We start from the raw sequence: 25,457 nt of genomic DNA, 5'->3' as shown, positions 1-25,457 counted from the left end.
GTTACAGCTTGTATCACTGTCTACTAAACTTTTATTCTGTTTATTTAAACAGAATTCCAACCCAGTATCTTGCTTCAAAAATGAATAGCGGTTAGCCTTAGAGGTTCCTATAATCCTTACTTTTTTTTTTTTTTTTTTTGAAGAATTTGAGAGAGAGAGAGAGCGAGCAAGCACAGGAGAAGGGGGAGGGGGAAGGGCAGAGGGAGAAGCAGACTTCTCGCTGAGCAAGGAGCCTGATGCGGGGCTCGATCCCAGGACCCTGGGATCATGACCTGAGCTGAAGGCAGACGCCCAACCGACTGAGCCACCCAGGTGCCCCAATCCTTACTTTCCTAAGACCATTAGCCTTCAGGATTTAGGCCATACTGGGGTAGATGAGATTTTTCGTCTCTGGCCTATCAACTTCCAGGTTGATTCTAACCTAGTTGAAGGGGAAGAGTTCCATTCAAGGGCTCAGTGACCACCTTAAATATGCCCAGTGTTAGGGCAAGATGAATGAGGTTATCATCTGATGTCTGATTTGGAGACTCACTGCTCTCTTCTCTCCTCTGTCCTGCCAGCTTTCATCCTTACCCTTCCACTCTTGGCATCTCTTGGCAGTAGCATTCCAGCATGTGAGGGCACTCTGTACCTGGTCACACAATCTCCAAGTTTTGCATGGATCCTCTGGGAAAGGTTTACTTGGCTTATGGAGCCACATGCCTAAGCAAACTTAGAAACTGTGACTCTCTGGGGCGCCTGGGTGGCTCAGTCGTTAAGCGTCTGCCTTCAGCTCAGGTCATGATCCCAGGGTCCTGGGATCGAGCCCCACATCGGGCTCCCTGCTCTGAGGGAAGTCTGCTTCTCCCTCTCCCACTGCCCCCTGCTTGTGTTCCCTCTCTCACTGTGTCTCTCTCTGTCAAATAAATAAATAAAATCTTTAAAAAAAAAAAAAAAAAAAAAAAAAAAAAAAGAAACTGTGACTCTCTGATATATTACTGTTCTACCAGTTATAAATCTGGATGGATTTAGATCGAGGCAAAAGAAAATTAGCCAATATAAAATCAAGTCCTATTGTTAAAAAAAAATGAATTTCAAAAGCTGAAAATGGCTATTGGACATCTCTTAAAGTGGCATCGTAACAACCATCAATCTGCTTTAATATTTTATTTATTTATTTATATTTTATTTATTTTGAGAGAGAGAATATGAGCAGAGGGGAGGGGCAGAGGGAGAGAGAGGGAGCCCGATGTGGGGCTGGATCCCAGGACCATGAGATCATGACCTGAGCCTAAGGCAGATGCTTAACTGACTGAGCCATCCAGGTGCCCCTACTTTAACATTTTTATAAGCCTTCAAAGTATAGTATTTCCCTAGGAATTGTTCTGATCTTTCTCCTTCAAAACAAAGTCAGAACTAGTACAAACCAACAAGGTCAGTTACACCTTTGGGAGAAATCTGCTGGGATATTAGGCAGAGGTAAACTAGCCAAGACTGGGAGAGAAGCCACAGCAGGCCCAGTGTGTGCATAGGCTGTGGAGAGAGTGCTCATATGACGAGGGACTTTGCAGAAAAGCTATTTCTGTCAGAGCTGCTATGCCTACTGGTCCAAAGGAGAGCTCAAGCATTCTCATTTCCCAGTAAAAATGAAGCAGAGGCATAACCTCTGGGGAGAGAAGACAGAAGCAGAGGCAATGACTGCCCTGGGGTAAAGAGACAGAAAGATAAGTCATGGACAAGGTGATAAATATAAGTAGACAGCTATCAGGAGATGTCAAAAATGTAGTTACCTCCACTGAAATCATTAAGTGAATTTTGGTATTTGAGAGTAAATCTGTCACCATTTACTTCACAACTACTTTATTATACTGATCTAAGATACCATTGTTTTTAAGATGCATCCCAATTTCAGAAGTGTCAAAATGAGAATAAGAGTGAGTCTTAGAATTGATACACAGTAGTTCTTTCCCTGGTGTGAAATGGCTCCTATGAGCTCATATGCCCAGAGAAGAATCTTCAGAGTCTGTCTGTTCTCAATCATTTCCCAAAACTATCCCTCAAATCTTGGATACCACAGGGTCTGAGATGAGGACCAATCAAGAAACATTATTAATAGCAAGAACTCAGCATGCGTTGCTACTCTAACAACTATTTACACATGTCTAGTCTTTGAATTTTCTGAGACAGTATTTCCCAAACAAATCCATCTCCTCAGAGAGACACAGGCCTTACTCAGGCAGCATGTCAGTCCCAGGCACTTCATTATTGGTGAGATCTGATTTGAACGGCAGAGGTCCAGGGAGGGGACCTCTCCTTGTCCAGGCAGGACATTTGTTTTGGCTACCCCCCACCCCCATCCCCTCTCCAAAGTGCTTCCAAAGACACCAAAAGCTTGGAAAGATAAATTCCTCAAAAGGCAATGGATTTAAAAATTTTTTAAACCTTAAGTTCTCAAGGAAAGTCTCAGCCACACTGTCTCTCCCATACTGCCTTCCTAAATCTTTAGCAACATTAAAAATAAAACAAACACAGCAGAATCCCAAATATTTTGTCTTCCAAAAGAACTTCATTAGGTAGAGAACTACTTACTATAAAGATACTTTTTACCTTTGACTGTTCCTCATCTATTGAAGATTCTTCAGATGCATGGGGAGTATTACTCAAAGAGCTGCTTCTCTGGTCATCAGCGGTCCCTTCGGAAGGGGCTACTTCTACCACTGAGAGTCGACAGCTCTCACTCCTTCCTCCACCCAGTTCTTCCATCCTTGAGTGAGAAAAAGATCGGGACCGGGTTTCTTGGGAAAGCTCTACAAACTTTTCTAGGGCGCTAAAAAAATCAATGCGATCTGTACTGAAATCTGAGACTTCAGCCTGACAACTAGGTTGGGGGCTCGGTGATTCAGGATCAGGGGACATGGGAATGTCTTTCAGGCGAGATGTTAATTCTTCCAAAGGCAGTAAGTGGACGTTCACATCTGCTTTCAGAGCATCTGTCTCCAAATCTTCCACTGTTAAGTCTGGGAACTTGTTGGCAATTTCTGGGGCCTGTCCAGGTTGGATTAAGGCTTTGGATGCATGGCAGTTGTCAAGAGGGAATTTTGATTCATTGAGACAACACCCTGATGAGCATCCATTGATGTCATTTAGATTTAATTCATCTTCAATCTGTCCTGCATGAAATTCCCTAGAAGTAAACTCCAAGCAAATCATTCTTTCTTTGGTACACAGGCCCTTCTGATTTTCATCTTGTGGGACGACATGTTCCACAAAGACGGGAGGTATGGGTGGGTGATTCTCCATGGTCTTCACCTCGGCAATCTGGTCTGCTGAGGTGGTGATCTCCTTCTTGTTGAGTTCTAGCCCTGGTTTGCAGATGGGTTCATGGTGGTCTGAGAGGTCGCTATCTGAGTGAGATCTCCAGAGCTTGTTATGGCGCTGTTTGCTGTGGAGGACATACACAGGAAATGCCTTACTCTGGTTTGTGAAATCAATCAACAACCTCCCAGGAAACTGCTCCCAGATAAATTTAAATCTTAACCTGCAAATGCTTTGTTAATAGCCAATGGAAGAGGTAGGCAATAAACATTTGTAAAGATGCTCAATTTAGGGGCACCTGGGTGGTTTAGTCGTTAAGCGTCTGCCTTCAGCTCAGGTCATGATCCCAGGGTCCTGGGATCGAGCCCCGCATCGGGCTCCCTGCTCCGCGGGAAGCCTGCTTCTCCCTCTCCCACTTCCCCTGCTTGTGTTCCCTCTCTCGCTGTGTCTCTCTCTGTCAAATAAATAAATAAAATCTTAAAAAAAAAAAAAGATGCTCAATTTAATAGCAGAAAACAAAAACAAAGCAAAACAACAATAATAAAAACGAATATGAGATCTGATTTTTCTACCCATCAGACTGACAAGGCTTAAAATGGTTGCTAGCAGCTAGTGTTGATGATGGCATGGCCAAACAAATCCTCTCATATATAGTTGGTAGGAATGTGAATTGTAGAAATTCTTTTTTTTTTTTTTTTAAAGATTTTATTCATTTATTTGAGAGAGAGAGAGTGAGAGATAGAGCATGGGCAGGGGAGAGAGGGAGAAGCAGGCTCTCCACTGAGCAGGGAGCCCGACGTGGGGCTCGATCCCAGGACCCTGGGATCATGACCTGAGCCGAAGGCAGATGCTTAACCAACTGAGCCACTCAGGCGCCCCTGAACTGTAGAAATTCTGAGTGAAATCTGACAACAGCTCTCAAAATTTAACCCTTAAACCAGCAATTCTTCTAGAGAAATACTACTATAAGTACACAAAGATATAGATATAAGGATGTTTATTATATAATACAGTGGTACTAAAGGATCAGACACCAAAAAAAAAAAAAAAAGAGGATTTATTTAAATTACAGTCCATATACCTACATGCCATTCATGAAGCTATTAAAAACAGGAGTTTTAATGGAATGCTGTCCAAGGTATACAATTAAGTGAAAAAGCATGCTGACCACATTTGGAATGGTCAGTTCCCGTGTTAGAATAAGTATAGGAAAATACCTGGAGGAACATCATCAAACTGGTAACAGGGTTCCTTTCAAGAAAGGCAGAATACTTTCAGGGAGGGCTTTACTTCCAACATTCTATATTTCTATAAGTTTTAAAATTTAAAAATAATGAGCATGTTTAACATTAATAACTGGGGGGGGGACTAAAACAAAACAGCATGTAGGCAGTACAAAGAGAAATACTCTATTGGAGCCCATTACAAGTTCTTATAATTGGGATAAAGAGCTGATACAGGATTAATTATGAAGTAGTAATGTGAGGAGGGTGGTAATCTTTCTTGAATTAGAAAGCAAAGATGAGGCTAGTAAATCCACAGAAAAAGGTTTATATGCATAAAGTATAGGCTTCTTTCATAATGATCTTTTGGTAAAACCCATCAAGCTAAGGGGACACCTGGAAAAGCAGGTGGCCTAAAGAAGATCACACACATATATCCATCCTTTGGCTTATTTTATGGACGGAAGTTCTTTTTTTAAAATTTTATTTATTTGAGAGAGAGAGAGAGAGAGAGAGAAAGAGAGCACACGAGCAGAGGCAAAGGGAGAGGGAGAATCAGATTCCCCCACTGAGCAGGGAGCCCCATGCGGGGCTTGATCCCAGGACCCTGAGATCATGACCTGAGCTGAAGGCAGATGCTTAACCAACTGAGCCACCCAGGCGCCCCTGTAGAGAAGTTCTGATAGGATGAGATTTCATTTCAAACCATACTAACAAGGGAGCACAGTTCCCAAAGCCCTAGCCAAAAAGAAAAAAGGTGGCCCTGTGGCTGGTCAGGATCACCTGCCCAGGAAACAGGTCCCTAGATATGGCATTTAGGGGTGTGGTTTCCACGACTTACAAGTTGCTGAAGAGTTACCTAACTGCAGAGTGTAATGGGAAATAGCCCAAAACAATTTGCCGCCGGCTCAGGGCCACGCCTGCCTGTGAATCTCTGCCGAGTCATGCGCCTGCACTAATGTGAACCCCTGTTTGTTCTCAACTCTGCACCTGCTCTCAGCTCCCCCTGTCTGTCTGCTGCTTGGGTGGGGCTCCCTCTGACTCAGGCCTGAACAGCAGAAGGGTGCTTTTCCGGGTAGGGAACAGGTCACTCTGTTTATGAAGACAGGCTATAATCAATAGCAGGGAGGAAGGTAGGGTTTTCACCTTTTCCAAGCTGCATGAACTCCAGCCACCCCTAGGAGGAGACAACATATCACACATCCCAAACAAGTGAGTGACTGTGGGGAGGGGCAAACTGAATGGTTGGATAGGTGGGGCCTGAACTATACACAGTGATCAACCCAGGCCATGTGCCGCCCTTTAAAGTTTCTTTTATATCTAGATACTCTTGTTTCCTCACCTACATATGGCTGTGTTCTCCAATTTCTAACCCTCACCTATCATGAGGATGTTCAAACATGCACCAACTCCTCTCAGCCACCATGGCAGGACAATTCCTATGATGCAAATGATTGGGAAGACATCTCAGGGAGTAGCTGTTCTCACCTTTCTAATAATATAAAGAACAGCTTGTCTTACCAGTCAACAGGCAAATGGGATTTTTCATGATCCCACGAATCTTCCAAAGGATGATTTTTTTTTTTGAAAGTTTTTATTTATTTATTTCACAGAGAGAGACAACAGCGAGAGAGGGAACACAAGCAGGGGGAGTGGGAGAGGGAGAAGCAGGCTTCCCGCGGAGCAGGGAGCCTGATGCGGGGCTCAATCCCAGGACCCTGAGATCACGACCTAAGCCAAAGGCAGCTGCTTAACTGACTGAACCACCCAGGTGCCCCAACTCAACTATCTTTTTTTTAAAGATTTTATTTATTTATTTGACAGAGAGAGACACAGCGAGAGAGGGAACACAAGCAGGGGGAGTAGGAGAGGGAGAAGCAGGCTTCCCGCGGAACAGGGAGCCCGATGCAGGGCTCGATCCCAGGACCCTGGGATCATGACCTGAGCTGAAGGCAGACGCTTAACGACTGAGCCACCCAGGCGCCCCCAAAGGATGATTTTTTAATTTTTTTAATTTTTTTATTTTTTAAAGATTTTATTTATTTATTTGAGAGAGAGAGCACATGAGAGGGGGGAGGGTCAGAGGGAGAAGCAGACTCCCTGCTGAGCAGGGAGCCTGATGCGGGACTCGATCCCGGGACTCCAGGATCATGACCTGAGCCGAAGGCAGTCGCTTAACCAACTGAGCCACCCAGGCGTCGCCCAGGATGATTTTTTTTAAAAAGTGCCTGCTAATCACTAATCAATCAGGAGGGAATGAGACTGAAATTATGCTAATAGGTACCAACGGTGTATGTTTCAGAAGAAGGGGCTGACATTACAACTGCCTTGCCCAGCAGGGATTTCCTTCTCTTTCTGGGGGAGATAATCATCAGAAAATATTAGGCTAGAGCTCTGGAATTAAACTGATGACTACTTGTAAAGGAGAAAGACAAATCTCAATCCAAAGATAGGTGTGATCCCGCTACCTTTCTCACTTTTGCAGTAGGGCCTGCAGGGATGGTGGTAGGCAGCGCTTTGACAGAATCAAGAGACTCATTACCATGGCCTTCAAAGCACTGCTACTCCAGGTGCCCCTTCCTGCTCCTCCCTTCCTCCTCCCACCTCAGAGGTTTTGTAGTAAACTCTGTCCTGAATTTTGTGCTTATCATCCTCTTTCTTTATAATGTCATCATGTTTTGTTCTTAATATACTGCTTAGTTTTGCATGTTGTGAACTTACATAAGTTCACAACATGCAAATGTTGTGAAATCATACTCTATGTATATATTCTTCTACAACTGCCTTTTGCCTACACTGTTTTTAAGATTCATCAATGTGTGCAGCTGTAATTTCAGGGAGTATGACGAACATACCACAGTTTATTTACCCATCCTGTTGATGAACAGTTTTGGCTAGTATGAGCAGCACTACCATGGACATTCTTGCACTTGGTGCATACTTTGGTTTCTAAAAGATGTTATATACAGGAGCAGAAAAGGTGGGTCACAGGGTACATGTTCACTGTCAATTTTACTCAGTAACACCAAACTGTTTTCCAGTACAGCTTCTTCCCAAGTCTGTTTATTCTGATGCTCTATCACTGGTAGGGATAGATGTAAGACATTGGATCATATTTATTATTTTAAACTGTTAATGTTGAAATTCAACTGACTCCCTCCACCTATTTCAGGTAGGCATCAAGTAAACAAGTTGCCAAAAAGAACTTCAGAGTTGGTTTGTGGCCTGGATGATGCAAAGAAGTCTCAGGTTCTTTTCTCCCTTGAGTGACCTCGGACCTGAATTTGGCCTTTTACTTCATAAATGAACAAGAAGGAAATCTAAATGACAGGATACACATGATATCCCATTCTCTTGCCTCCTATTTGCTTTCTTTCTTCTTGTTACATGTTTGGTAAAGCACCAATTTTGTTTGAGAAAGTTACATAGAGGAAAACACTGCTAAAAATGGAGTATCAGGTTATAGTAAAATTAGACTGTTTATGGTTACCTCTTAGGACATTAGGCAGCCTGTAGAAGGGAGAAGAAAGAAAAAGCAACAATTGAGTATTCTCTATGTTTCGTCCATGGTTCCTAAATGCTTTAAAATTATTTCACTGAAAAGCTATTAAGAAAATCCTTTAAATCTCAACTGCGATGTGGGTTCATTCTCAGGTTCCCTCCTGTCGGCTGACCACTGTGCACCAGCTAACTAGACTTCAGTGTCTCCACCAGCAAAGCAGGGGAGTGTAACAGACACCTCTGCCTCCCCTGGCCCTGGGGACAGGGGTGTTCAAAGAATCAAAACCGACATCTATGAAGACATGTGGCACGAACTCTCCCTGGCTACCACCCAGTGTTTCTTCTCTGCCGCTTGTACACTGGAACCTAATATCACAGACACATGGTCCAGCTTGCAAATGCCTGAAATCTGAACTTGTCTAATGGAACAAAAATCTGCCAGATACCTGCATGATCAGAGTACAGAATAACAAACACGGCTGTTGGCAGTTTAATGGAGGGTTTACACACACACACACGCCCACCCTCTTCCTGTCTCACTCCCATTCCCCAGCTATAAAAACATAAAAAATAAAATTAGATATGGACAGTATCATTGGCTTTATGATACCCTCTCTTTTAGGTCCAAAGGATTATATTAAATATTAGCCTTCCCTCTTAAAGACATACTGAACTATGCAAAAAGTCCCTTGCATTTCAGATAGGAGGTCACTGTTTGGTCCATAGCCTCACATTCTGATTAAGAGACTGTAACCAACTCATAAACCACTTACAGAGGCCTGGTATCACCTTGGTAAACTTCTCTTCTACCAAGACATCAGAGCACCAAGCAAATACCCTCAAACAGAGGGCTGCGACCTCAAGTTAAGTACCCACTCTAGACAACCATGGGGGCTAAAGAATGCTAGGATCAGGGCTCTATCTTTTTGGGAAAACCACCACATGCTTCCTGACAGAAGATGTGGAATACAAGATCTAAGTACCTCCACAAGAAATGGATTTCTTTGCAGACAGAATGAGTGGGGTTTTTCTAAGGACTTTTCTTCTCCTGGTTACCTAAGCTGTAGAGCTTCAGACAGTTCCAGGAGTCTGGGGCTTCTCTGTTTTTGCTCTCCTAAGCAGGCAGACCCTGGAGTAGCACTCTAGGGCTGGGCAAGAATCTGCTGGGCCCAGTTCACTTGGCAGCTAGCTTGGCAATAGCCTACAAGTGCTGTTTCTTAAAAAAAACATCGGAGATCGCAGACCGTAATGATTGTATGCCCAGCAGGCACTCCCACTCTTTTTCCTAACTGGCAGAGGCCTGATTTGGTTTGGGTATTCACTGTTTCATGGGAGCCCTGGCAGTCAGGAGACAGTCTGGAGGGAGGAGCTAAAGGCAGGCCACTTATTCCCCTAGCTTTCTCCCCACAGGGTCACTTCAGGCTGGCTGTGTCCCTTGACTGAAAGTTATTTCTCCTCTCTGAAGGTGCCTCTTTCTCCAGGAGTCTCCTTCCAGGTTCTAGTAACCGCTCGCTCCCTCTTTGGGCCTCGCAGCTATTACCGAACAGCTCTGCTGATGCAAGTCCCTTGATTCTACTACAATCCCACATCTTTATAAAACCCTCCTCAAATAATCCTAAAACGAGTATGCTGTTTCTTGTTGAGATCCCGACTGATGGAGGTATTCTATTACTTGCAGTTGAAAGCAGCCTAAGTGATACCCCTAGCACTAGATTCTAGTTCTTAAAATCCAGGAAACATCACAGTACAGGAAATTCCAGGACAGCTTCCTATTCTTGTTTCTTTTTTTAAGATTTTATGTATTTGACAGTGAGAGACACAGCGAGAGAGGGAACACAAGCAGGGGGAATGGGAGAGGGAGAAGCAGGCTTCCCGCAGAGCAGGGAGCCCTATGCGGGGCTCGATCCCAGGACCCTGGGATCATGACCTGAGCTGAAGGCAGACGTTTAATGACTGAGCCACCCAGGCGCCCCCCTATTCTAGTTTCTAATAGAGTTAGTGTGCCTGTGGGTGGTGGAAGGCAGTGGTTGGAGGAAGGAGGAGGGAATAAATGGCACATGCATGTATGTGTTTCTGGGTAGCCCTGGAGAAAGAAGATGATGAGAACCACATCAGAATAACCCTTACCAGTATATAGTGTACATTGTTTTTTAAGATATATTTTAAAAGATTTTATTTATTTATTTGACAGAGACAGCGAGAGAGCACAAGCAGGGGGAGCAGGAGAAGGAGAGGGAGAAGCAGGCTCCCCACTGAGCAGGGAGCCCGATGCGGGACTCGATCCCAGGACCCTGGGATCATGACCTGAGTGGAAGGCAGACGCTTAACAACTGAGCCACCCAGGCGCCCCTAAGATTTTCTTTTTAAGTAATCTCTACCCTCAACGTGGGGCTTGAACTCCCAACCTGGAGGATCAAGAGGTGCAGGCAGGCTCCTCTGACTGAGCCAGCCAGGTGCCCTAGTAGTGTACATTTATTTATACACATTTTTATTTACAATAACCCTGTGACATAGGGTTCTTTAAAAAATTTTTTTATTTAAACTCTACTAGTATTAGTATTATTAGTTTCAGTGTGACATAGGGCTCTTGATTTTCATATTACAGATGGGGTCAGGTGAGGATCAGAACTGTGAAGTAACCCCTCAAAGTTGCAGCAAGAGGATGAACCAGAGATGGAAACCAGATCTACTGACTCAAATTCTGTGGTTTTCTCATTCCCCAGGGCTTGCTCCTCCCTCCATGAATCAAGCCCAGGAAAGCAGGATAGAACCGAAAGGGAAAGGAAGAGGCAGTGTGATTTGTGGGTTATGCTGTCCTTCTTATCCTCATCTAAAATTTTTCTGAAGTTCCTTTAACATCTAAGAAAAACCACATCCTCTAAAAAAACCCAACCCAACAGCTTGCAGTAGCCTGAGATTCCAGAATAAATACTGAAATTGGCAGGACACATAGTATCCTTGCTCTCAATGGGTCACGTGAGGACACTGCATAGCATCAGTCATGTGTGTGTCTGGGAACATACAATATTTATGTTTCATCCAACCTTCAGATGCCTCTTTCTTGTGCCAGAAAGAACCGCTGTGTCCTACCTTCTGATCTAATCTAAAAATGTCATCAAAATCTGGCCCCCAAGACCTCCAAATTCTTTTTAAGTGGAGGAGACTTGAGTATCCTCCCTGCTTCCTAAAACAACGGCTCAGATGAAATCATGCCAAGTACTGAGTAAACGGGAGGGTTTTTTTTTTAGTGGAAACCATAATGCTATGCTGGGCTGCATTTTCACAAGACTTCGGGGGTGGGAGGGTGGTCCCTCTGCCTGGATAGGCTGGAAGGCTATTTAACATTTTGTTCAGGGGAAACACAGCCCAGATTCAAGAGTCAAGACCAAGTCATGAGACTCACTGGAGTCAAACTCTGGCACCAGCCCCAACTGCTTCTAGGCAGCTGTGCCTTCATATGAACAAAACCACCTAAAACATGCACACATGGAAAAATTAAAGCAAGATCTAGCACTCTACAGAACTTCAGCATGTGGCATCTCAGGAAATTGACCCTTAAACCCAGTTTAATATGTGAATCTCTTTCCTTGAGAGCAGGTGAAAGTGGCTTTCACCACCAATGAGGTAAAATAATAAATACTCATTTTTTTTTTTTTAAGATTTTATTTATTTGAGAGAGAGAGAATGAGAGACAGAGGGCATGAGAGGGAGGAGGGTCAGAGGGAGAAGGAGACTCCCTGCTGAGCAGGGAGCCCGATGTGGGACTTGATCCTGGGACTCCAGGATCATGACCTGAGCCGAAGGCAGTCACTTAACCAACTGAGCCACCCAGGCGCCCCTTATAATTACTCATTTTATAACCAATTACCAAATTATTCCTGAAATGAGTAGTTCTTATTGATACAGGAAGATGTTCAAGATCTAGTACTGGGTAGACAGAGAAAGACAAATACTGAATGGTATCACTTATATGTGTAATCTAAAAAAGCCATACTCTGAGAAATAGAGAATAAAGTGGTGGTTACTAGGGGGTAGAGAATGGGGGAAATGGGGAGATGTTGGTCAAAGGGTATAAACTTCTAGTTACAAGATTAAAATGTTCTAGGGATCTAATGTAAGATGGAGATTATAGTCCATAATACTGTATCATATACTTCTGAATGTTGCTAAGAGAGATCCTAAATATTTTCACCAAGAAAAAAGAAACAGTATGTGAAGGAATGGAGGTGTTAGCTAATGTTGTGGTGATAATCAGTCTGCAATATATAAATGCATCAAATCAACACACTGGACATCTTAAATTTATACAATGTTATACGTCAATTCTATCTCAATAAAGCTGGGGGGAAAAGGATGGTTAAGTGAGGGCTAACTGCAGTGTAACTGTTCAATATACATTACTACAGTTTAAAAAAAAAAGGAAGACCAGTTATTGGGTGAAGAGGTAGGCTGAAGAATAGCTTTTGTGAGAAAATATCCATCAATATATGGGGTAAGAGTCAGACCTGGAGAAACATGCAAGATAATGTCGATTACTGTCTGTGGGTATTGAATTTATAAATGATTTTTCTCTCTGTGTTTTCTGCATTTCTGCAAAGCATATATATACATATATATAAAAAGATTAAAAGATTTTTAAAAGGAAAAGAAGAGAGTTATTTCCAGGAAGTGCCTTCATACCCCAAATCTGATTTGTCACATGACCAAAATTTTGGAGAAGGCTCACTGAAACCAAGCACTGATAAAAAATGATGCTTAAAACAGCACCACGTACTTCTTAAATTTTATTTTCTTTTACAGAACAGGCCAAAAAATTTTCTAAGAACTTCATCTATGCTTAGCATTCCTTTGGGAGCAATAAGTATCCATTTTGATAAGGCAGCTGTATCTGGCCTTAGAAGATGCTGAGAAATGTTTACAATAATCAGAACCTACTTGGGAAAGTAAGAGAACAGTATGTCCACCTTTTAGTTTAAATGTCTTTAGTTTAAACACCTGACCTTACATACTATTCTTAAATGCTTGTACTTGTTTTTTAAAATCTAGATTGACAGACGTTTCAATTTTCAAAATGTATCACACATCCAGATTAGGCTGAGAACTAGCTGCAGGGAAGGACATTTTATCTTGCCCCAGGGAGCATAACGGTGGGAAAATCTCAGAAAGTCACTGAAGGACTCACCTTGCCAGCAAGATCCCCTGGTACTCTTCCAGTTGTCTCATGAAGCTGGGGTTGGGCTTGGTCACTGTTCGCCTCTCCTTCACGTAGTCATAGGCCCGGTCCAGATTCCAGCCGTACTCCTTCATTGCATAGGCAATCACAGTGGAGGCTGAGCGACTCACCCCCATTTTGCAGTGCACAAGGCATTTGGAGCCATGTTTCCTATGTCGGGGGATGGAGGTAAGGAGAAAAACACAATAGTAGTACATTTTAAAAGCTACATTCTACATGCTTCCAAGTCTCCTCTCCCCTTTCCATTTTCTTTCAAACCATCCCACCTTAGTGTACTTGTATATATCTGTAATCAAATGTGCGGGGAGGGGAGGCAATTCTAGTGTACTCAAACAATAGTCAATGTTAGTATTAATCCTTTTAAATTAATTCAGCAAACATTTACCAGGCAATCACTGTTGTAAGACAATGTGCAAGGTTTCTCTGCCTCCTCCCAGTGGAGGCAAAGAAAAGTAAATCTTCCCTAAATGGTAGGGTTCAGTGGGAGAAAGAGATAATTAAAACAAATTAAAGCAAAATGGTAATTGCAATGAGTGTGAAGGGAGAATTTTCAATTTAGAGACTGGACCCCATTTTGCGTGTCTGGAGGTGCATGTTCCAAGGCTGGCACAGTCTTGAGTTACAAGTGTGACAGTGATTCATCTAATTTATCCAAATGTTCTGAGTTGCTTCCAGTTCAAGTTCCAGTAAGGGTTCTGTCCCTGGAGGAAAGTACAAACCAAATAAAACTAACCCTCCTCTTTACTCAGATGTAGTCCTACATATCACTTTTCAAACCACCACCACCATGTTCTGTCTAGGGACTGGCTAGACAATCCGTGGAGTTGGATGGGACCATGTGATGCGCCACGAGGCTTTCTCAGTGAGGAGGGTGGAGTGAGTTACTACCTGTTGTTGTTTTAATGGGGTGGAAGAAAGAGAAAGCAAAGTTACCATGAAGTGACTGTAAGAAACAAAGAAAACCCTGTGGTCTCAAGATGCCAGAGCTCATTACTTTGGATGTGAACGTGACTCAGCTATGCTATGCTAATTCTGCTAATAACACGGAGTCTGGCACAGAGTAAGCCTTCAAATATTTACTAAATGTATGAACAAACTTATGGATCTGCTGTTAGATCTGTCAGCTATAAGTAAAAATATTTTAAAATCTGGAAAAAAGAATGGTTACTCTTTTCACTAGAGTACATGGGCTAAAAATCCTTCCCATGTGGCTAGTCCAATAAATTAAAAAAAATGTACATCAGCCTAATCGGGGAAATCTACTCATTCACTCACTCACTGTATTACAGTAAACAAGCTTCCTTCCAGAGGCTTATAACTCTTCTGCTGGAGATAGACACACAAGAAAGAGTTAAGTACAATGCAAGGAAGGCATGAGGTTATGTGCCAAAATGAGAGGAATGAGGTTATGTGCCAGATAAGTGATAGGAATTCAGAGAATGATCTGCAATAATCAAAACAGTCTCAAAAGGAAGGTAAGATTAACCTCCTACCCATCATTCAGATGCGAAATTCTGGAGTCCTTAGGTTAATGAAGGTGTGTGTCTCTGCGTGCCTAGATGATCCCAAATGACTAGGACATTTTTGTTTTGTTTATGGCACCATAACTTTAGACTACAGTGCACAGTGACTCAGATATAAGTTCAGACATGTGCTCTATATTTTCCCATCAAGCTCTGACATCAAATTCCAGGTCTATACCCGCAGGCATGCAAGGTGCTCAAAGGTGGACAATTTTAAGAAAAATACAGTTATGAAATCCACCCCCATAAAAGCATCTCTTCATTTTGAATGGGGCTTTTTCAGCGGATGCTTTCTAACTCACATATTGAAGGATCTGAAGTCAGTTCAGAATATCCAATTTCATCTTTCAGTTTCAGCCACATACCCCCCACCCCTCCTGTCCCTCCCCGTGCTGGGTTGTCTAGATTAAGCCTGGTCCTGGTATCACTTCAGGAATCCTAAACCCACCCATCTGTAGGTCGAGTCTGGAACTCAGGGCCCTGATCAGGATGAAACACGTGAGGTGCCTGGTGCCATTTAAAGAGGCGCTCACTCTCAGCTGCTGACTTACACTCGCATGAGCCCAAGCAGGACGGCCTGCTCACGTGTACCCTGCATGCCTCACATATCTTACCTCAAGGCTGAAACTGGCCTTTCCTTTCACTGGGACTGGGGCCTCACCTGAACTCTAGCCTCTTTGGCTGTGATCCTCACAACATGCCTAGTCTTTTCCAGTCTCCCTTCCTTAAGGAACTAGACTATTCCTAAATACTTGATGGACTCTGGAATAAGACATGATCTTAGGTTCAAGTCCTATCTTCACCACTTGTTATGTAACTTCTCTGAACCTCTCTCTATAGTCTGTCCCTATCTGTACAAAAGGATGACAGTATATGCCTCTCTGGATTCTAGAAAATATTACATGAGAGAATAAATTGTAAAGTAACAGGCACATAGTAAGCATGCCATGAGAGGTATTATTGAGAACAATTTAATAACAGCCTTCAAGAATATAAAACACTCTTCCAGGTGCTAGCTAGAGACTGAGAATATGGGCTCAAAGCTAGGAGGATTCAGGGTAACTAAGAGGAAGAAATTCTTGACTATGGAGGTCCTGAAGAAAGATGTGGAATCATTGCTGAAGGAGGGCTTTAAAAATGAGAAGTGCTTCTCATCTGCCAGGGATGACGTGAATGTGGTCCCATCAGAGGGCAGCGTGGCGAACATGCTCATTTATGGCTCCTTCTATTGAAGGAATACACAGGAGTGGCAAGGAAATCCCCAGGGACTTAAAAAAAACCAGCGCAGACGTACTAATACTAATTAACACTAAACATTAAATTAATACTTTTAGTTTCACTGAAAGGACCAATTCAGGGCGCCTGGGTGGCTCAGTCGTTAAGCGTCTGCCTTTGGCTCAGGTCGTGATCCCAGCGTCTTGGGATCGAGCCCCACATCGGGCCCCACATCGGGCTCCCTGCTCCGCGGGAAGCCTGCTTCTCCCTCCCCCACTCCCCCTGCTTGTGTTCCCTCTCTTGCTGTGTCTCTCTGTCAAATAAATAAATAAAATCTTTAAAAAAAAAATAAAATAAAAGGACCAATTAATTTAAAGATGAAATCAACAGAATGGCCAGAGGAAAATTTCACTGCTTAGAGTACCATAAGAGTAAAGTAAAAGAAAGAGAAAAGATTTCCAAAGCTCACTAAGTTTCCCTTCTGGTCTTCGGAAAGAAGGACTCAGTATCCCACCCACCTGGAGTAATTTCTGTTCTCTCACTTTCACATGTCCCCTTTGGCAACTTAGCACTTCCTTCAGAACATCTTCCTTCTGTCACTCTTACTGTGTTTGCAGCAGCTTCAGTTTGTGTTCCCTCATCTTGTGCTCAATGGAAAGAGTCAACAGGGGATTCATTCTTCCAGGGGTTTCATCTACTTACAGGGAAAGTATGAAGTCACTAGTCAACTTTTCCCCAGGATTAAGGAACCTCAGTCTCCTTTTTTTCTTTAATTCCTTCTCCCAGAGTACAGACAGTAAGCCATCTACAGCTCTCAGGCCCCAGCCGTGTGTGGTGCAGGGGGAACATGGGTCAGAGCATGTGTGTGGGACCATTACTCACTTTGCTTTAGAGATGAATTTGTAAGTGTCATTCCAGTAAGCCAGGAGATCCGTTGCCTCTTCGTCATATACTCGGATGTTATGATACTCAAAGACTCCTGGGAAGAAGTTATCTATCTCTCGAGTGACATTCAAGATATACCGTACCCTGCAAGGAAACCAAGGGAGAGTATGTGCTCTACTACTCAGGCTAAATCCAATTCCAGCACTGTTTTTCGTATTTAAAATTTGTTTGCTCCCTAGGTTGAAATAAAATACTAAAATATTGAAGAAAGCTAAAAAACTAAAGAGATTATATACTTATTTAGTAGAGAAACTAAATAACAGAATCCAGGACATACCTGGGCACCAACGAATTACTGAGAGAAAAGCTGTCTACCAAGTTCAACATCTAAATTCCATTTTCAGTTTATGTACAGTTATACAATCTCATCTTTGATAGTCTTTTGAAAATATGCCTTGTATTTTACTTCAAAAGAATCCAAGGTCCATGATCTGACAATTTCTCTTCAGTCGATAAAATTACCAGAAACATAATTTATTCTTTGGAAGTCATTTCTATTAAATCAGACTATTAACATCTACCTCAAGAAACAAAAAACAACAAAATAGGAAAGGGAAAAATTTCCTCCTATCTTTCTGAATGCTAGATTTTGCTCTGTTACTCTCTGTAAACTACAAGAAAGGCAAAAGAGGCGAGGGCTGGGAGGGTCAGAGGGAAGTTGGACCTAAAACTCTTGTCACTCTCTAGGCTGCAGTCCTGGCTGCCAGAGCAGCAGCTGTGTCTGAGAGTTCTCCCATACCCAGAGGCTTGCAGAGAAGGGTTTCTGTATCACAAATTTCTTCTGCTGTCTCTCTCACTATACAATTTCAATAAATGCTTGGGTTTAATTTGCCAAATGGTTATCTTTTCTCAGTGCTGTGTGGACTTGGACATCACTGGAGTTTACTCCAACAACACAACACAGACTCACTTATTTCTCTCTGCAGAAGCTGCTTCCTTCTTGGAACTACACATAGCGTTCTTACAAACCCAATCTGAAGTCAGAGAAATGACTACAGAAAGGGAGAGCCATAGTTAACCCATTTTGTGGTTAAGGTCAAGAGACCAAAATTTTTCTGAAACATGATCTGAATATGTTTTAACTTTGCATCAAAGTCCATTACTAGGAAGGATTTTTATTTTTTTTTTCTTTTTAATTTAAAAACCAAGCACATGTAATTGTGGAAAACAGTACATGAAGTTACTCTATGACCCAGCATATTCCTCTCCTAGGTATAAACCCAAGAGAAATGAAAAATAAGTCTACCCCCAAATTTGTACATGAATGGTCACAGCAGTATTCATAATAACTAGAAAGTGGAAACAACTCAAATGTCCATCAACTGACGAATGAATAAATAAAATGTGGTATTTCCAAACAATGGAACATTATTTGGCAATAAAAAAAAGGAATGAAGTACTAACACATGCTACAACATTGATAAACCTTGAAAATATAATGTGAAGTGGAAGAAATCATTCTTAAAAGAGCACATATTATATGATTCCATTTAAATGAAATGTCCAGAATAGGTAAATCTATAGAGACAGGGAGTAGATTAGTAGTTTCTAGAAGCTGGGGGGAGAAGGGAAATGGGGGTGACTGTTAAAGGGTACAGAATTTCTTTTTGGGTTGAAAAATGTTCTAAATTAATTATTGTACAACTCTCTAAAAATAATAAATATCACTGAAGTGTACATTTTAAATGGGTGAACTGTATGTGAATCATATTTCAATGAAACTGTCAAAAGGAAAGTACCCTTCTCTTATTTAAAATAAACATGAATAATCTCCCACCTTTAATCCCATACTTTAATACTGGATTATGATAGGACAAGGCTTCCCAATCCTATTTATTACAGAACCCCTAGGCAGCCACTACCAATTGAAATTAGCACTCCTTGAAACTTCTTTGACATCTCTATATGGAGGAGCGCTTTACTTGGGGTGCTAAAGTCAGTAGATTGGGTGAAAATGGCCTTATTGCCAAAATTAAGACTTGAAAGTCCCTTAAATCATCCACCAGAGGCAGTATATGTGTTTTGTAACTATAATTCTTAATTCCACAAGAGTTTAAGAACCAGTGAATTTATGAAACAAGATCTAAGTAGATGTCTGAGCATCTGCCTATACTGTCTTTTAAGACAAATACATCTGCATTTTATAATTTAGCATTTTAAGTAGTAAATGAGATGAACAGGTATCCTCTCCAGCGGGGGGGTCAGAAGTCAAAGTGCGTGTGCGCACGATGTAATTTCAGTGCATTTGGCAAGCACTGGCTTTATCAAATCTCAGATTTCATATTAAACACTGTATCTACATGCTAGTTTCTGGCAAGTCACAGTCAATTTTTCTATCGTCCCTTCACATTTACTGAGCACCCTCTTGGTAATAAAACTTTGAGCTAGGTAGAGGTACGTTTTACACAAAACTAAGATACAGTCTATTTTCAAGAACTCTAGACTCAATCCTAATCAACTTAAAATTTCCAAGTTCTATTTATTTTCATATCTTAAATTAAGTAACCAGATTCAGGCCCCCCTTCTCCCCAACCCAAGAACTCTTTGTATAATTCTCTGGCTTAAGTCTTGTTCAAAGTTCATTTTAGCATTTATGACATACCTTTCTTTTGAAGGAAAAGTAGGGAGTATGCATCTAATCATGCTAAAGATAACCAGAAGAGGTTGGCTTACAGCTGAGAAAACAGGCAGCCAGCAACTAGCCATCACTGCTTCTGGGTTTCAGTAGGTCTTACCGCTGTCCACGATTAAGAGTTAGCATGGCCAACTTCAATGAAAAATTGAGGCATTAGCTAAGAAGTAAAAAGGGAAGAAGAATGGCAGCCTTTTGCTTGCTGAATGTTCATGGTGGTCTCAAGAGCTACAATCAAACTCAATAACCATGCTGCTTAGGGGCACATTTCTTAATACAAAGTAGGTATTCTTGTTCAATTTCAGAAGCTTGTCCACTTTACATTTATAACCTACTTAGATTTCAAGAACCTTACTAAAAAAGGATAGGGACTGAGTCTTATTTTTCTTTGGATCTCTAGTATCTAGCACTGTACCTGGCTCATGGAAGATGGTCAATAAATGTTGAGTGGATAGCTGTGAACCCAACATATGTAGTTCTGTGTACTCTTATATAAAAATAGGAACCAAAGGCAAAACTATGGAGGCAGTAAAAAGATCAGTGGTTGCCAGGAGTGGGGGTGGGAATAAATGGGCAGAACAGAGGATTTTTAAGGCAGTGAAAATACTCTATGATACCATAATGATGGATGCATGATACCATACATTTGTCCAAAGCCACAGAATGTACAATACTGACAGTGAACTATAACGTAAATATGGACTTTGCATGATTATGATGTTATCAATGAAGGTTCATCAACTGTAACAAATGCACCACTCCGGTGGGGATGGTGATAATGGGGGGGGGGCTATGCATGTGTGGGGGCAGAGGTATATGGGAAATCTCTGTACCTTCTCCTCAATTTTACTGTGCATCTTAAATTGCTCTAAAAACAAACAAAAGGAACCAATAACTACATTTGTTTTAAACAGCAGGAAAGGCATGCACGTTTCTTTTGGAAAGCCTTTCCACTGAAACAGTAGCTCTTTCTTGGAAGCTGTGTGTGGGGGAGGATGAAACAGTGGGAGAATGGCCACTTAACTTTTTATTAGATTACACCTGATTAGAATCAACTGGAAGCAACTCTTAGGCTTAAAGTTACTCACTGACACCTATATGACAGGAAAAAGTAAAAAAGAACAGTGATTTCTGTCAGGGGGATAAAAGCAATTGCTCTGTGTGCTTACCCTCGGTTCTGTAAATCCTCTAAATTAGAGGCATTCCATTCTGAGCCCTGTTGGGGGGAAAAAAAGATTAGGGAGTATTAGCAAATGAACAAAATACAATGCTTGTAAAGGAGTCCCATGAAGGAAGAAGCAGAGCCAGTAACATCTACCACGGTTCCTTTCAATAGGTCAGGTACTTTATACGTGATCACATTTAGTTTTTACAAGTGATAGGATAAGAAAGCTATCTTCATTTTTACAGATCAGAAAACCAGCCCTCATAGAATTCAAATAATTTTTGCTCAAGATCACTTGTTGGAAAACTGTCTTTGATTATCCTCCAATCTAAGGTAAATGTCATCTGTCTTCCTTGTTTATAGTACTCTGATACTTGTATATTTATTTATGTGCTTATTTATTACCTCTCTCCTCCACTATAATATAAGCTTCTTGAGGATAGCAACCAGATCTCTTGTTCCCTAAGGACACCCTGAACAGTGCCTGGCACTTGGCAGGTATTCAGTAATAAACATTTGTTCAATGAACAAAGTGGCATTATTATGAATTAAACCTAGATTTCATTCTAAAGCCCGTATTTTTCTAGTGCCTTATGTTATATCCAGAGAGAGTGAAATAGCAGCTTCTGTTAAACAAACAAGGGAAACATGATATACAACATTTAAAGAAGGAAGAGTTGTACAGATTATCTGAAAGATCTATCATTTGTTAATATTTTACCATATTTGCTTTCTCTCTCCCCTTCCCTTTCTTTCAGTATGTTATCATACTTTCTTCCCCTGAGCCATTTGAAAGTAATCTGAGCAATCATGACACTTCAATATTTGATCATGTATTGCTTATGAACAAGAACATTCTCCTATTTCCATTTTTACAACTAAGAAAGAAAACACTAACGCAATGATAGCCTAATACATTATCAATATTTGAAATTCAAAAACTGTCCTCTCAAAACTGTCCTTTATATTCATCCAATCAAGAATCATACTTTGTGGGGGGGCGCCTGGGTGGCTCAGTTGGTTAAGCGTCTGCCTTTGGCTCAGGTTGTGATCTTGGGGTCCTGGGATCTAGCTCTGCGTCTGGTTCGCTGCTCAGTGGGGAACCTGCTTCTCCCTCTCCCCCTGCTACTCCCCCAGCTTGTGCTCTCTCTCATATAAATAAAAATCTTTAAAAAAAAAAAAATCATACTTTGTATTTAGTTTCCATGTCTCTTTCTCATTTAATCTGGTCTTGGACAGTCCATCCCAACTTTATTTCGGTTTTCATGATATTGACATTTTTGTTGACTACAGATCTGTAATCTTGGAGAACTCATCACAATCTGGATTTGTCTATTTGTCTCCTGATAACTAGATCCAGGTCAAAATTCTTGGCAAGAATAATATAAGGATAGTATTGTGTATTTCCTATTGCATCAAATCTTGAGGCACATAACGTCCATTTGTCTCATTGTCATGCTGAACTTGAATTCTTGGTAGGTACCTTTGTATCTGCCACATCCCACTATTGTTAAGGTTTCTTTACAATTAATTAGTAATCTTTAGGTATTAGTGATCTTTGAAGTCAGGTGAATATCCTGTTTCACAATAATCTTTTACCCTATGGTTTTAGCATCAACTGCTGACCTTGTCCAAATAAATTATTTTACTGGACGTTGACAAAATGGTGGTTTTCTAATTCTATCATTCCTTCTGCATGGGAGCTGGCATTCTTCTTTGTAAAAGAGAGCTTCACCTAGTCATTCCTTCCACACTCTGAATGCCACTATGAGTTCTTGAATTCTTTTTGTATTTAGAATGTTATATAATCCATTACCATTTTTTTTTTCCTGACACTCAAACTGTCCTGAATTTGATCAGTGGGAATCTCTTCAAGCAGGCAAGCTCTTTTTGATATGACCCCACTAGTTTTTGAATATTTCTTTGCTTTCTGGCATAAGAAGTTGTTCCAGATTCACTTTGTGAGTGGAATTAGCGATTTCCCCAAGGAACCCTGGTTTCTTTTAGCAAAGAATGATATTTTGCAATCAAAACCTGGACATTAATTAGATATGCTCATAAATATTGGGTGTTACTGCTTCTAAACTTTTCAGTGAACAGATCTAGGAAATACTTGAAAAAAAATATTGAATTTACAGGAGCACTGGGTGGGTGGCTCAATCAGTTGAGCCTCCAATTCTTGATCTCAGCTCAGGTCTTGACCTCAGGATCATGAGTTTGAGCCCCATACTGTTGACTCTCTTTTTTGTGCCAGGCATGAGGCTAGATATTTGTGCAATCTGATCTGTTTCTATAAGGAGAGAGTAATGAACCGTATCAGGTAGGTATTCATGGAAGGCCATTGGGATAGGCCATGGAAGGCCCCTGGATTAGACAATTAGAAGTGGTCATTAGTAACATTAGCAAGAGTGATGAGGGCAGAAATCACAGTGCTGTAGGTTGAGACATATGGGAAATGAGGAATCAGAGGAAGTATTAGATTATATTTCTATGACTCTTGGTAAGGGAAGGGAAGAAAGGAGTGTCTGGAAGAGAATTCAGGATGGAAAGAGGGTTTTTCCACTTTAATATGGGAGAAACTGGTGTTTTTTTTTTTTTTTTTGTCGGGGACTGGGGGTTGGAATGGGAACTCATAAACAACAGAAACTTATTTCTCATAGTTCTTTGGCTAAAAAAATTGAATTTACACTGGTACCTCCAATTCAAAGTTAACACAAGGTTCTTCCTTTCTTTCTTGTCCCTTTGTCATCATTTTTATCTCCCTATTCCACAGTGATAACCTTGGTTTCCAACAACTCATTAACTCTATTTACAAAATAACTTCAACATTACTACACCAATATCACAGCCAATTACAAACCTATTAAGTTCAAAATTTCTTTGCAGTTTTTTTTCTCTTCCCATGAAGAGGTTCAACCAGAATATTATGCTCAAAAGTTATTTAAATTAATTTCCTTCTTTTTAAAATATTTTTTAAAAAGATTTTATTTATTTATTTGGCAGAGAGAGCCACAGCGAGAGAGGGAACACAAGCAGGGGGAGTGGGAGAGGGAGAAGCAGACTTCCCGCTGACCAGGGAGCCTGAAGCAGGGCTCGATCCCAGGACCCTGGGATCATGACCTGAGCCGAAGGCAGATGCCCAACAACTGAGCCACCCAGGCTCCCCTAAAATAATTTTTAAAAAATATTTTATTTATTTACTTGAGAGAGGGCGAGAGCAAGAGAGCACAGAGGGAGAGGGAGAAGCAGACTCCCCACTGAGCAGGGAGCCCCACGGGGGACTCGATCCCAGGACCCAGAAATCATAACTTGAGCTGAACTCAAGACACTTGAGTTCACTTAACCTACTGAGCCACCCAGGCACCCCGAATTAATTTCCTTCTGTGAAGTTATCCATTTGCTATATATTTGGGTTCACTTGCTCCTGTTTGTATTCAACTTTAGGGTGTGCTTTTCCCATTTGATTCTGAATATGCAAAACTTTCATAAGATTGAAAGTCAAAAGTTTATTAAAAATTAAACTTGAAGTCTCACTCAGTTCACTTCAATCCCTAAGGGTAACCATTTTCATTAGTTTCTGGCTTATTCTACCTATGTTCTATTTTGAAAACAACAACAACAAGAAATATATCCTTATTACCATTTCTTACTTACATAAAAGTAGTATACTACATATACTTTTGTTCCTCACTTGCTTCACTTTACAATATATCCTCAGAACCACTCCATATCACAGTTCACAGAGGTCTTCCTTATTCCTTCTTACACCTATTAGCACTTCACTGGATAGTGATAGAATAGTTTATTCAACTAGTCTTCTATGAATGTTGTTTCATATTTGTGGAAGTGAGGTTGCTGGGTCAAGGGCCAATGCACAGTTTTGTTAGACATTGCTAAATTCCCCTCCACAGAGACTGAAACAATTCTGCATTCCCACCAACAATGTATGAGAGTGCCACTTTCCCCACAGCTTTCCCAACAAAACGTGTGGTTAAGCTTTTGAATTTTTGCCAGTTTGATAGGTGTGAAATGCATCTCAGTGTAATTTCAATTTGCATGTTTCTTAAGAGTAAAAGTGAGCAACTTTTCAATGTTTCAGGTCCATTTCCTTTCTTCTTCTTTTTTTTTTTTTAAAGATTTTATTTATTTATTTGACAGAGAACACAAGTAGGCAGAGGGGCAGGCAGAGGGAGAGGGAGAAGCAGGCTCTCGCTGAGCAGGGAGCCCAACACGGAGCTCGATCCCAGGACCCTGGGATCATGACCTGAGCCGAAGGCAGCTGCTTAACCGACTGAGCCACCCAGGTGCCCCCTCAGGTCCATTTTCTATCTTTGGACTCTCTCTTCACTCTCTTTTGAAAAGGCAAACATTTAAAAGTAGGAATTTACCTATTTTAGAATTATGCATTAAATGCAATTTAGCATTAGAAGACTCAGGTTCAAGTCCCAACTTCCCACTCTACTGTGGGGGCACTGGGGAAACTGCTTAACCTCTCTGTCTTTGCTTTCCTTATCTGTAAAATGGAACACTCTTCCCACTCTAGTCCTATATACCTAAATGGGTACCTTCTCAAATCACAGATAGGAAGTTTTTACTGATCTCTTCTGCCATGTGAAAGTACAAAGAAGTCTATGACCCAGAAGATGGTCCTCACCTGACCGTGCAGGTACCCTGATCCCAGATTTTAGCCAAAGAACTATAAGAAATAAGTTTCTGTTGTTTATGA

General features: G+C 41.4%; 1 protein-coding gene across 4 annotated transcripts in view; it reads right to left on the bottom strand.

Annotated features, from left to right (window-relative positions):
* Nucleotides 1-25,457, bottom strand: part of SSH2 (slingshot protein phosphatase 2) — a 242,910-nt gene that overhangs the window by 7,228 nt on the left and 210,225 nt on the right. For all 4 annotated transcript variants that reach the window (XM_036094635.2, XM_036094638.2, XM_078068104.1 and 1 more), the window contains 4 exons: nucleotides 20,736-20,782; nucleotides 16,872-17,018; nucleotides 13,201-13,401; nucleotides 2,587-3,421 (listed from right to left, as the gene is read on the bottom strand). In XM_036094635.2, coding sequence (XP_035950528.1) covers nucleotides 2,587-3,421; nucleotides 13,201-13,401; nucleotides 16,872-17,018; nucleotides 20,736-20,782 — 1,230 coding nt within the window. The remainder of the gene's footprint in view (nucleotides 1-2,586; nucleotides 3,422-13,200; nucleotides 13,402-16,871; nucleotides 17,019-20,735; nucleotides 20,783-25,457) is intronic.

This window comes from Halichoerus grypus, chromosome 2 (assembly GCF_964656455.1).
Source record: "Halichoerus grypus chromosome 2, mHalGry1.hap1.1, whole genome shotgun sequence".
NCBI classification, from domain to species: domain Eukaryota; kingdom Metazoa; phylum Chordata; class Mammalia; order Carnivora; family Phocidae; genus Halichoerus; species Halichoerus grypus.
This window is presented reverse-complemented; position numbering and strand designations above follow the sequence as displayed.